A 13,745-nucleotide genomic window follows, 5' to 3' on the forward strand; every position below is an offset into this window, starting at 1 on the left:
AATGCCTTGCAAAGAAGGGCACCTATTGGTAGATGTGTAAAAATAAAAAAACAGACATCGGATATCCCTTTGAGCATGGTGAAGTCATTAATTACACTTTGGATGGTGAATCAATACACCCAGTCACTACAATGATAGGCGTCCTTCCCAACTCAGTTGCCGGAGTGGAAGGAAACCGCTCAGGGATTTCACCATGAGCCAATGGCGACTTTAAAACAGCTACAGAGTTTATTGGCTGGATCAAGGATGGATCAACAACATTGTAGTTACTATACAATATTAACCTAAATGCCAGAGTGAAAAAAAAGGAAGCTTGTACATGTTTACATTTAGTGGGCTCCTGAGTGGTGCAGGGGTTTAAGACACCATATCTCAGTGCTAGAGGCATCACTATGGACCCGGGTTCAACTCCAGGCTGTATCACAACTGGCTGTGATTGGGCAGTGCACAATTGGCTCAGTGTAGTTAAATAAAGGATAAAACAAATATGGGGTATTAAATAATATATTTAATCCATTTTGAATTGAGGCTGTAACACAACAAAATGTGGAATAAGTCAAGTGGTATGAATACTTTCTCAAGGCACTATAAGTGGTGTTCACATTTCAAGCTCAGGAAAGGAACTTAATAAATATATTAATTTAGTGTGAATTATTCACAACATTGTGTCAATATTGTGAAAGTGGGCAGTACTTTTCAGAATCATACCACAATATGATAGACTTCCTGAGACAGGGTTCTCTCTATCCAGTTGGTTTAATAATAATAATAATTCATGACATTTGTAAAGCGCTTTTCATTATACAGAATAATCTCAAAGTGCATAGAGAGTTTTTCCCTGGGCAGGCGGGGAAATATTCTCATTCCACCATGGGTGTAAGCCATTTGCAAAGAAAACACATTCCTCACTATCTCTTCCTCAATGTTTTTAAAACAGGACTGTCTGTGTCTGAAATGGTACTCTATCACCAATAGTGCACAACTGTCTTGAAACTTTGATGGTTGAGTCAATGAGATGAGATTTGGAAGGATGGCCTCGAGACTACATCATCATCATCATCATCGTCAATTAGACCATTTCTAACACAATTGGGTTTACATTCACTTTTCTTAAAATCCCTCCTTCACAGAGACAGGGGTCTTTTTGTTTGTGGTCCACTATTTTAATACTTAAAAAAAGATACCAGAATAATCTAGAAAATAATTCTGTAAATTATAACGTTTCACTCTGAGCACAGTTTTCCCCCATCAACAACCTATTAATGGGAAAAAGATTAAACAATATTAGTGAGAGCAGCTGAAAAGGTTAAGTTGAGAGAGAGATGCTTTGTGAATAACTAAGGCTTGACTGTCAAAACGCCTGACACAAATAACAATTATGTTTTATGGTCCTTCTCTGGGTCCTTCTGGCAGCCTAGGTGGCCTTTGCAGTTCATTGTGATTGGCCGGTTTTCCTCCACTTCCTGTAGTTTAGACACAACAGCAGCGGCCTAGCAGCACTTAGCACTTAGCAGAAATTTCACTTGTCAATTCGCCGTAGTATTCAACTTACGATGTCGGAAAACATGTCTGCAGAGGTGGAGCGATCAGAAAGATCAGATGGCAAGCTTGTGAAGATGGAGATTGACTACAGTTCAACTGTAGATACACGTGTACCGGAGTGTGCCAAAATGGCAAAAGTAAGTTGAGTACGAATGAGGCCAGCGCTGGCTGAGTCATGGTGCATCACGAATGTTAGCAAAATGGCTAGCTAACTTGTTCGCAAATAAAGTTGTTTTTCATAATAGGCAACATTGCGGCTGTATTATAACAAAGTATCACAAGTATTGAGTCGGTTTACTTGTTAGGTAAGTTATATATCTTGATTAGTTATTTAGTTAGTTACGGTAATTGTTTTCGTCAGGTAGCTTCTTTAGCTACCTACAGACTACTAATACAGTAGCTCTTGGTGTTATGTTATGCTAACCAGATGGTTGGTCGTTTGTCGGATTTTGAATAATTTATCAACCAACTACTAACGTAGGTACCACAGTTATTGTTTTTCTTAGACCCCTTTACTTTAGCTGTAACGTCAGTGTATTTCTAACGTTAGCTAGTGAAGTTTCCGTTTTAATCATGTGTCAAAGCTGACAGAAATGTGTTGTTGACATCTTTGGCTTTCTCAAATCAGACTCTGATCATCAACAACGTTATGGATGATACAGTTTTAATGAGTATTTTTGGTCATCTGTCTCGTAATTTGATCATGTGTAGTCATTCAATGGATCTTTGTAACGATTGTCTGTCATTTGTCCTGACTTTAAGATGTATCTCCTGCTCTTTTAGGAAGGTAGGCTGCAGGAGGCCGTTGAAAGCCTCTTGTCGCTGGAGAAGCAAACAAGAACGGTGAGCATGAATTCATAAATGTATTTCTAATTAAACATCATACCCATTGAGATTAAACTATAATCTCTATGATCGTACTCCTCTGACTAATCACATAGCTATCTTTGTGAGTAACATTGTCCTCTTTCTATCCATCTACACAGGCTTCTGACATGGTGTCAACCTCCAGAATCCTGGTGGCCGTTGTGCAGATGTGCTATGAAGCGAAGGACATGGACGCCCTGAATGAAAACATCATGCTGCTCTCTAAAAGGAGGAGTCAGCTCAAAGGGGTGAGACTTGGGGCTCCTTCTTTGAAGGGATACTAAGAGAAGGTAAAACATTGAGGCTGGGGTGTATTCATTAGTGCACGCAGTTGCAAAACGTTTTGCAACAGAAAACGTCTTGCAACGCATCAACCATTTCTATTGGCCAAATTAATGTAGGTCCCTCCCTGTTTCGTTCTGTTGCTAACGTTTGGTTTATTGTGAATACACCCCAGGTATGCACCAGTAGGTTAAGAAAGGTGCTTTACCATTAAAGCAATGTTTTCTTCATGTCCTTTTATGTGTTCCAACACCAAAAGTAGTGTTGCCTGATGTTATCTCTTTCGATATATATATAACCTTCTCTTTTGCTATGTTTCTCTCTTCTCAGGCTGTTGCTAAGATGGTGCAAGAATGTTACAAGTATGTAGATACCGTGACCGACCTGACCATTAAGCTGAGACTCATTGACACACTACGCACAGTGACCGCTGGAAAGGTACGTGGTGTCATTAACTTTCTCTGATTACTTGGATCATCCTAAAATGACATTAAGATGATACCACCAATCATGCATATTCAGATGGCATAAAACAAAATATTTTACTTTTGTGGGTCCAAGTCATGTCTCCATTCAATTCAAATGCGCTAATGACTTTGTTTCCCTCACTCAGATCTATGTGGAGATTGAGCGGGCCAGGCTGACAAAAACATTGGCAAACATCAAGGAGCAGCATGGCGAGGTCAAAGAGGCCGCAGCAATCCTCCAAGAGCTGCAGGTAAGGGGCTTTCGCTGACATTCCTTGGCAGTTTTCACAATTTCTTATAGACTAGAGGTAAGAGGTTTCAACCATCCATGTTGATCGAAGCTATTTGACTTACTGGACTGAATCTTCAGACATGAGCAGAACTCAAACTGGTGGCCAAATCCCCTTCACATCAAATAAAAGGAAATAAATAAATCAACTTCATATTCATCTCCAGCACCACCCCAACATCAACATATGTGAACGTAGTGTGTTTCTATGTTTTGTTGTAAAAAAGAGAGAAGAAGAAGAAAAGTGTTTCCAATGATATCGGTGTGCATCATGGGATTTTTTAATATCTTTTTTTTAACCAATTATGAGTCGGCATTGCATACTAATTGGTGGATGATGTCATTAGAAACACTTATCTTCCCCTCTCTTTTTACTGCAAAACATAGAAACGTGCCATTTTCACATATGTTGAGGTGGTGCTGGAGATGATGAATATGAAGTTGAAAAACGGTGAGATTTCCCTTTAATAATTTCTGTGAAACTTGACTGAGACACCATAATTAATCTAAAATAAAATCTAGTGTCTGTAAAGTGTTGCACACTCCATCAGTATGTCCTTATTGAGGGCAGAACCACTACAACAGTTGTTCACAAACCATTCTTCTTCCGGTCCAGGCTGTGATGTAGCACAGCTGGGCTGTGTTCAGTAGGCACAAAATGGGAGTGGTATTATGAGAAACGTTTTGCTACGATGTGCCCTAATGAACGTGACCCAGGGCTAGAGTATAACTCTGCCTCTCACAACATGCACTCTTTCACTCTACAGGTGGAGACATACGGCTCCATGGAGAAGAAAGAGAAGGTGGAGTTCATCCTGGAGCAAATGAGACTGTGCATCGCTGTCAAGGACTACATCCGCACCCAGATCATCAGCAAGAAGATCAACACCAAGTTCTTTACAGAGGATGGCACTGAGGTGAGAGAAGAGAGGAAAGCCAAATAATTTATTCAGGCTGGGTGTTATGATATAGCCTCCCTCCCAAATGGCACCCTATTCTCTATATAGTACACTACTTTTGACCAGGACCCATAGGGGTCTATGTAGGGAATAGGGTGCCATTTGAGCCGCAACTATGGTTTTGTCTATAAGGGGGAGGTGGAACTACCTAAACGTTCAATGTTCCAATCAAAACGTTCACTTTTGTTTCCTATTTCGGAACAGTTTTCTACAGAAAACAATATTTATTTCCTGCAAAATATTGAAATCAGATTTTATTTTTGTCTGTTTGGAAAAAATGACTGTTCGTTTTGGCTGTCTACGCTGCTCCCGGTGAAGAAACATACAAGCTGCAATATTATTAACCATTTACGTCATTATTTTTCCTTAGGAGTCTAAGCTGAAGTACTACAATCTGATGATCCAAGTAGACCAGCACGAGGGATCCTACTTGTCCATCTGCAAACACTACCGTGCCATCTATGATACCCCCTGCATTCTGGAGGATAGCTCCAAATGGCAACAGGTAAGTTTTAGGCATCAGGATGAAAGTCTTTTGATATGATTTGATGCCTTTTTAAAGGCACAAGCTGTACATTTTGTTTCTGAGAAAAATATTGCTCTGGCAGCAGGACTTAGTTGGAGAGGGGTCTTAACGAGTGTACTGCACACTGATTGGTGTAAATAGAACTAAGATTGGGTCTGCTTTCACAGGGAACTAAGATGTTACAGATTGCACCTTTAAAATACATAACAATACAACGCTAATGTTCTTTCCTGTTCCAGGCCCTGAAAAGTGTTGTTCTGTATGTGATACTGGCTCCCTACGACAACGAACAGTCAGACCTGGTGCATAGAATCAACGAAGACAAGAAATTGGAAGAAATACCCAAATACAAGTGAGACATTCAATCACATTATATTCCGGTGCTTTCGTTTCTCCCCTCAAATACCAAGAATGTAATCTAGCCTCAATGGTTCATTCCTTACAATCTTCAATGGTATAACACATTATTTCTCATCAGCAATTCCCAAATATTCCTCATCGGAACAATGTAACCTCGAGATGATTCATTCGTGAAAATCTTAGCATTCAATATTGTTTCACAATATTCCCCATCACCCTAGCACATCATCCAATTCTGTAACACAGTAATTAACTATATATTCACCAAGGTACCATATAACCTAGCCAATTCCCAGGGGTGAAACCTAGCTAAGCTACCAAAAGCATATGCTTGATCTTTGTGGTAAGGTGAAACCTAGGCTAAACTCTGGTGCCTCAACTTCATATTGTGAGGTGGCGCTATTGCCGTGCTGTGGTTCGTCTCATCCTGGTTTCCCTTTTACCTCCCCCTCAAGGGACCTCCTGAAGCAGTTCACCACCATGGAGCTAATGCGTTGGGGCTCCCTGGTGGAGAATTATGGGAAGGAGCTGAGGGAGGGCTCCCCCGATAGCCCGGCCACCGACGTATTCAACTGCTCAGAGGAGGGCGAGAAGAGGTGGAAGGACCTCAAGAATAGAGTGGTGGAGCACGTAAGTAGTTTACGGAACTGCTTTCATGGAATATCTACAGATAGAATATCACAATTACTTTAGTGGGATACTTTGTTTTAGCCAAGGGTCGGTGGTGGCATCACAAAGCTGTCTTTCGTTGGAACATAGTTGCTGAAAAGGATCTGGAAACATCCCTTTCCCATCTAGAATACTTTCATGTAATTGGTATTTTTGATTCCAACTATGTTATGTTCCACCGTTGCTTATTTTTGTGTTTTTCTTAATCTCTTCTTTAGAATATAAGAATTATGGCTAAATATTACACAAGGATCACAATGAAGAGGATGGCTGGCCTCCTGGACCTCTCCATTGACGTAAGCACCACCAATCTACTCTTTACATCTGTTACATTTTTGTCAGGGGATGGAATACTTACTGGTCCTTAACCCTAATAAATGCGGCCTTAAAGGGATAGTTTTCCCTCCAAAATAAGGTTGAAACTTCTGTGCCGCTCTGTATGATGCGTCTCTGTTCACGTCAGGGGAACTGAACAGGAGTTAACGACTTCGGTGAAACTCCGCACGATTGTTGCATTTCCGTTTTCGTGTGTTGCACTTGCATTCAATAGCATCTATGAATCGCATGACTATGCACAGTGTTGACGTCAAGTTTCAAGTTTTGTTAGTCGTATGTACGGGATACACCGTCCAACGAAAAGCTTATGCAAGAACCAAGGACACGGATGGTTCCTGACGTTGTGGGATTATCTCTGGTGTTTACAGAACAACTGGCGCTGTGAGATTAGGAAGCCAGAACCGGCTTAGACAATGCAATTATAACGGTAGAGCAAAGGAATGTATGAAAACCTGTATTCTTATTTTAAATATACGTAGTTCTGTCCTTGTGCTGTATTTGTCTACTAATGTTATGTATTATGTAATGTTTTATGTTTTGTCTGGACCCCAGGAAGAGTAGCTGCTGCTTTAGCAGTAGCTAATGGGGAACCTAATAAAATACTAGAATTGTTCGTACCTTAAAGGTCAAATCGAAGGTAGACTTAGAGATATGATGTAATGTATAAAGTAAACAGCATAGTGGGTCAATTTCCGCAACAACTAAGAGCGTTTAAGTGCAAGGCTAAACTTCTCCGCTGTTTTGGTCCCGTTGCTGTAACGGTGTGAAACGAACCCGTGCTCATGCGCAGATACTGTGCGAGAGCGACGTCTTGCATCTCGCTCATTGCAATATATGCGGTGCTCCTTGTGGCAACGTAATTTTCGCAGAGTGGTCTACAGTTGAACTCAATCCATATATTCTCAACTTGATTTTGAAGAGTGAAAAGCAGATTTTTTTGTTGTTGAGTTATCTATAGATGTACTATAGTAGCCTAAATGAAATATGTGATTAGTTATTGATGGTTTTTGAAGACACAGGTTCTAGCATCTCTATCTCTTGCAGGAGTCTGAGGAGTTCCTCTCCAACCTGGTGGTGAACAAGACCATCTACGCCAAGGTGGACAGGCTAGCTGGCATCATCAACTTCCAGAGGCCGAAGGACCCCAACGACCTGCTCAACGACTGGTCCCACAAACTGAACTCCCTCATGTCCCTGGTCAACAAAACCACACATCTCATCGCCAAAGAGGAGATGATACACAACCTGCAGTGATGAGGATCGAGTGCATTGTTTTCATAAAAAATAAAATGTTCTTCTGAATTTATATTGATGAATGAACCGTTATTCCAATGTCAACTACTCCAATTTTTGAAATAACAAATACCACACCACATACCTTTTTTGTTTCTTACGGTCAGCAAAGTTGAAGCATTTACAATAAAGAAGTCTTACGGCCATATGTTGTTACCATCTCTTGTCCCACTGATGTAATACAAATTACATTGTTTAGAGTGGTCTCCCAATTTTATCTACTACAATTTGGGCATGTACTTTGTTCTAGAACCTAGACCACAGAGGGGCATACACTGTTAATGTTTTCTCTCCTGTTCCAACTCTCTTTTTCATGTAACCGTCATAAGGGATTTAGTGTTAGAGCATTTGTGTGCAACTTGCTGTATTAAAACATTTACTGTAAGTTCTTGATGTCTTTTTATGTCTACTTCGCAATGTAAACAAACTATTCTCACCTTGCATAATGGATATTATTTTGAGTTTTGTAACAAATTTGGTTATTACAGAGTTGTATATAACTGTTGTCAGATCAAGTTAAGAATACTTATTTAAAAGCTGTGAAGTCCAAACCTGACAGATGCAGCTTTTTGTTGTTGGTTTGAAAGGTTCTGGATCCTCTGTAGCCATCTAGTGATGACTGTAAATGTTACAGCACACACAGCTGACACTAAATCAAGGCTTATTTAGTGAGTTTATGCAAGATGCTGAATGTTTCTACCTTACTGTGTAGTTATATCCACATGAAAATAGAAATACAGCAGTTATTCAAAAGTAAAGGCATTGAGATATTATGTAGAAATAAAATTTAAATGTAGTAATGTATGATTAAACATTACCTTTCCATTGTTTTAATTATCCAAATCATCTATAGGTCAAAATATCTCTGAAAATTGTCCACATATAGTGGACAAAATACTCCACAGAATGTATTGTTTATGTAATTGACAGTGCTCAGCTAGGCAAACACTGGAAACCGGTTTGTGCAATTATCTAGGGAAATATATGAAAACTGGTGTAATGACTTGCTATAAAGACTGCTATATGACTTGGTTCGAAATCCACAATCGTCAAACCCCAACCTACACCAAGAAGACCCAAATCCCCTCAACCTTCAGATGAGCTACATCCCACTATCCTTTGCGATAGGTTGATAAGTGGATCCAAGATGGCGTAGAAAGTAAAGCTAGGTAAGTGTAGACTTCCCATTTTCAGTCCTTTCAGTTGTCTTTTTCAGAGGCAAGGACACCGACTTGACTCCTGTCTGTAACACATTCTGAGAGTAATGAAGGTATAACATTCATGCCGAGACCACAATATAATGTCAATTCACTTCTATACGTCTGAAAACCGAGCCAAAATTACAGGCCCGGGCAATATCGCTAACGATAGCGCGCTAGGTGTGAATCCATTCTGCATACGTTTTGGTCAGCTTGCTAGCCAGGCAGTTAGCTTTAGCAAGCTAGCTTGGTGCCTAAACCAAAGCGATGGGCCCTATTTTGGCTGACTTACAAACTGTGCATTTTCTCACTATGTACTCATGATGAATTCAGCGTCAATAATTATGGAACTTTTTTATGTTTATTCTCGTAATGTTGTAAATGTTTTGCCAATGCAATGGTATTGGCTACCATCGCTCAGTGAGTCTTGAGTCTATCACAATTATTGCTAGCCCTCCTAGCTAGCAACATGTTTTGCCAATCTCATAAATTTGTTTTTAAAGTTAGAAGCAATACATTTCCATGGTTCAAATAACTCCGATATTTAAGCATGTCGTTGCACACCGATACGTCGCAATCTGAAAGCTTAATGCCTTAATACAAGCTAATGTGAGCCAACTAGCTAGATCGCGCCATACGACTATTTCACCGTGGTCCCACCAAACATGATGCGAACGAACGCGAAGCCAGCCACAGTTAGCGGTGTTCCTACCGTGTTGTTTTAGCTAATACCTATGATGGACAAGTAACAAGCTAACGTTAGTGGCTTGCCAACAGACATGGTACATCTATTATTAACTGACCCGGAATCTCAAAATAGACTGTTTTATATTTGTATTAGTCTATAGGAGTGCCCTTTTTTGGAGCGATCATGCCGAATAGGGCCATGTGTTTTGATCAAACTTGCCGTTAGGTAAGCATCAGCTAAACCATAGATGTAGTAACTAGCTAGCTAACATAGCCTACATATCCAAGGTGGTAGTAGACTACCGCTGATGAGACTACTTTTACCTTGTATTAATGTCGCCCCTTCATTCATCTTTATTTGAAATTAGAAGTTTCATTTTACAGTAAAAGTATCATTCATACCACTTCTGGCCATTACTTGCATGCCACATGGTTGTCATTTTGCTCTTAACTGCCATAGCATGCTCATGTCATGTCTTTGGTTGTCTCAATTTCTTGTATATTGACCGATCCATAATACAAAACAAGTTAACGCTAATAGACTTATATTTTGGTCATCAGACACTGTATTTGCATGAGGTGTTCCAACGTACTGTGAGGGATATTTCCACGACAGTAGTTGTAGCATTTCCTAACATGCTTTGAATGCTCTGGTAACCTGCCTCTGAACCTTGGCCTTATCTGAGGTATTCCTTAAAATATAATATTACACACTAATTCTGGGGGTGGCCTGTGTGTTGGTTTAGGCTGGTACTATGGAATGACTAAAACATAGCCTAACTAAGTAACCTAGCTTATACACATCTTGGTCAACGTGAGGGAATTGAAATGTGATTCACTCTGTGGAAACTCTACATAAGACACCGAGTGGGGTGACCACCCACTTTGCCCAGAGTGGGTAAAAACGTGCTTCATTATGCTATAAAATACATTTTGCCAAGACAAATCTGATTCTTCATGTTCTGAGTTGTTCAGTTGGTCTTTCTCTAACATATCAGTAACCTTTCCAACAAGTCAGAAAATTCGATATCGATCTTGCCTCTTTTGTCTTATGTCCTCCGGATTCAAGAAGAAAGATGACAAGTTCAATGGTGAGCCTGTCAGTTTGCCTTAATTCTCGCACAGCATCCAGCCTAGCTGATGCAATGCAATTCTATTTTACCACTTTTTTTCCCTCTGGCCTCCATAGATTTTTAGTCACCCTAGGATACACAAGGGTTAAAACTCCAATAACATTTGAACGGATTACGATAGAGACCGGAGGTTTGGACCATTTGAATAAATAAAGAAATATTTTACCCATTGGTCAAAATATGTGTTTTTGATTGGACACTCTACACTGAGAGCTGACTCAGTCAATGATGGTCATTAACAAAGACTAGCCCGACTTCTGCTAAAGTAGAGGTGGTGTGTAATAGGCTATTGGCCTTAGATATAACTGCTGTGGCGTAGTGTGTTGTTTCACTATGAAAGAACCATATCGAACCCCGATACGGAGAAATAGGGCATTTGTTATAAGTGGCTCCTTGGGCCCGGAGGCCTTTTCTGTTTTTAGTCAAAGCAGAGGCTATCTCAAACAGGGACGACCGCTCACCACAGACACTGCATGTCAGGTTTAATTTTAAGCCTCTCCATGTTCCTCCCAATGTCTGGCATTGCCTAACGTGCATGTAAACAGATTGTTGCCCATCAGCTAGTGGCCCCCTTCTCCCCTCCAGCTATTTGTCATTTCACTCTGTTGCGGGAGGGTGGCGTGTATTTCTATTAGTGACACTGTATCCCTTGAATACTTGGGCGCCATGGCCAGGCTCAGCTCTGTGCTGTGAATAACGCTATAGGACACCACACTCTCTGCAGAGGACAGACACCACCACAAGTTTTAACAGCCGCAAGTGTCCGGTAGTGAACTCGACTGTCCTGATTGCCTGTAGTTGTGCATATAGGCCTATTAGGTTCAGAAATACTCCAGTGTCACCGGTAGACAGCATAGCGTGCAGGCTATACACGCAGGCTATTTTGGAATTGATTTAGGGTACATTTTTGCGCAGGCAAGTGTAGACCTCTCAATGCCTCTGTTGCCTGTGTGCATATAGCCTAGGCTTATTAGGTGTAGAAATACTCCAGTGTCACCTGTAGACAGCATACAGTAATACCTAATGCCGCAACTGCACACATTTCTTCTATTGATTAAGTGCCCTTGATGGGTCCTTCCTTTGCTAACCATTCAATTGTGGTTCGACGCCGCCAATGGATAACTGAAGTGGCGTTGGCCGCGGGGCCTTTTTGGCGCCTATATGTTACTATGAAAAACAAGCTTGTGATATGACTTGCGCTTTTATTATTGAGTCAACTGTAGTAAAATGCCTTGGTCAACAACTAAGCCTATATATAGACCTACTGCCACAGAGGAAGTACTGCTCGTCCTCATCACATTTGTGATGACATCAAAAGAGGATATGGTTCTTGCTTTAGGGAACCCCACATAGCGCTTTCTCTCTGACCATATTCCAGGCTGTATCACAACCGTCCGTGATTGGGAGTCCCATAGGGCGGCGCACAATTTGCCCAGCTTCGTCCACGTTACTGTTTGGCTGTTCCTAGGCCGTCATTGTAAATTAGAATCTGTTCTTAACTCACTTGCCTAGTTAAATAAAGGTTGAATAAAATAAAAAAGATCAGTTGCTTTTTAGCCGAGTAGACTAGTTTTCAGATCTCTCCTCATGGACCCCCAGACGGGTCACAATTTTGTTGTAGCCCTGAACCAGTTCACCTGATTGACCTTTTCAAAGGCTTGATGATTAGTTGACAAGTTGAATCAGGTGTGCTAGCTGTGGGATAGTTAAAATATTTGAATACTATATTTGAAAACCCTAAACTTTTAATCACTTACAAAATTGTTGCCACTTTGACATTAAGAGTACATGGCCTAGAATGCTGTGGCATTGTAAATAGTGCACACCACCTGTGCAATGCCGGGTGTACCCTAAACCCGCCACTTTCAAAATCCTAACATCGCTGAGCCTCACGTTAAACAACAGTCTTTCCTGTAGCTTTTTGTCTTGCCAACGTAGTGGTGCGCACCCTAAACCATGTGGCACAGACAAGAGCCACACTGTACAAGATTCTTCAGTTGGTCGTAAGGATTCTCGATACCACGTTGTTTTGCGAAAAACAATGTGATTAGATTGTAAACTTAGCTAGAACGAGCTGTGGCTCAAAGCAGCCTCAACCGTTTTCAGTCAGACATTCGCCCTTGCCATACGGAGTTGAACTATATCTAGCCAACATTTTGATTTGAATATCATTGGTTGTGAACTTCAGAACAGTAACGATTTGACACTTTGGTGAAAGGCAAGTTTAAATGCGTACTAGTAGTCATCGCTCCTGCTAGAAAGTCTACACATTCTGGTTGATGCCAAACAACGTCATCTCACTGGCTACTTCTCTGGCGACTTCTCATTGGCTATTGCTATTCACCATTATTTTATTGATTTTTATGTAACCTTTATTTAACTAGGCAAGTCAGTTAAGAACAAATTCTTATTTACAATGACGGCCTAGGAACAGTGGGTTGTTAACTGCCTTGTTCAGGGGCAGAACGACAGATTTTTACCTTGTCAGCTCGGGGATTCGATCTGCCAACCTTTCGGTTACTGGCCCAACGCTCTAACCACTAGGCTACCTGTCGCAGTGGCGTTGCACGTCTCACATTACAAGAGCGTTGCAGATTTTGTCAAACATGTTTGAAAATATTGGGATGTATGGGACTGCTCAAAGACAGGATGGGTAGCCCTCAGATTGCATCTCTGACCTGCTCACATTAAACGAGCGTCAGTGACCACCGCAAGTAGCCAACGACATGGGGATTTTGTCTCTGATCTCCAACTTGTCCGGGACAGCTAAAGATTGTCATACCTTTATACCGATCTTGTGCCATCCCGGGATATTCGGTAATACCGGTGGACACACATTTTCAAACCCCACTGAGCCTCTCTAATCCGAAGGTTAGCAATACAAACAAGTACATTGCTAACATTTTATACAGTCTCTGACCTAAACTTTGCAGGACAGACATCCCAGCTCATCTTTATTACAAGGAACTAAAAAATGCTACTCAGTTTGCTGCACAAAACAAATATTAGAGACTCTTGATCCAGAAGCGGATTCTCTGCTGTTACCAAGAGAAGCATGATTTAGGAAGAAGCTAACCACTAAATTAGCAAACCAAATGCAGAACTGCAGAGCATTTAGCACAGTTAACCTAATAGT

General features: G+C 40.9%; 2 protein-coding genes across 4 annotated transcripts in view; both read left to right on the forward strand.

The window, feature by feature from the left end:
• The first annotated feature begins 1,459 nt into the window (after nucleotides 1–1,459).
• LOC120065606 (26S proteasome non-ATPase regulatory subunit 12-like) lies at nucleotides 1,460–7,979 on the forward strand. Its single transcript, XM_039016668.1, has 11 exons — nucleotides 1,460–1,679; nucleotides 2,326–2,385; nucleotides 2,529–2,657; nucleotides 3,022–3,129; nucleotides 3,305–3,409; nucleotides 4,215–4,364; nucleotides 4,777–4,911; nucleotides 5,172–5,284; nucleotides 5,748–5,922; nucleotides 6,180–6,257; nucleotides 7,342–7,979. The coding sequence occupies exons 1-11, from the start codon at nucleotides 1,554–1,556 to the stop codon at nucleotides 7,549–7,551; spliced, it is 1,389 nt and encodes a 462-aa protein (XP_038872596.1). The 5' UTR covers nucleotides 1,460–1,553; the 3' UTR covers nucleotides 7,552–7,979.
• A 738-nt stretch (nucleotides 7,980–8,717) lies between these two features.
• LOC120065617 (probable helicase with zinc finger domain) overlaps nucleotides 8,718–13,745 on the forward strand; it is a 60,132-nt gene continuing 55,104 nt past the window's right edge. For all 3 annotated transcript variants that reach the window (XM_039016677.1, XM_039016691.1, XM_039016682.1), the window contains exon 1: nucleotides 8,718–8,759. The gene's annotated coding sequence lies outside the window, so the exon portion shown is untranslated. The remainder of the gene's footprint in view (nucleotides 8,760–13,745) is intronic.

This window comes from Salvelinus namaycush, chromosome 2, assembly GCF_016432855.1.
Source record: "Salvelinus namaycush isolate Seneca chromosome 2, SaNama_1.0, whole genome shotgun sequence".
Lineage (NCBI taxonomy): Eukaryota > Metazoa > Chordata > Actinopteri > Salmoniformes > Salmonidae > Salvelinus > Salvelinus namaycush.

Excerpts from the sequence above, each read along its gene's own strand:
- LOC120065606 (XM_039016668.1), top strand. The coding sequence starts at position 1,554 with ATGTCGGAAAACATGTCTGCAGAGGTGGAGCGATCAGAAAGATCAGAT. Across the intron at positions 3,130-3,304 it reads GCACAGTGACCGCTGGAAAG|ATCTATGTGGAGATTGAGCG; the intron begins GTACGTGGTGTC and ends TCCCTCACTCAG. Across the intron at positions 4,912-5,171 it reads ATAGCTCCAAATGGCAACAG|GCCCTGAAAAGTGTTGTTCT; the intron begins GTAAGTTTTAGG and ends TTCCTGTTCCAG.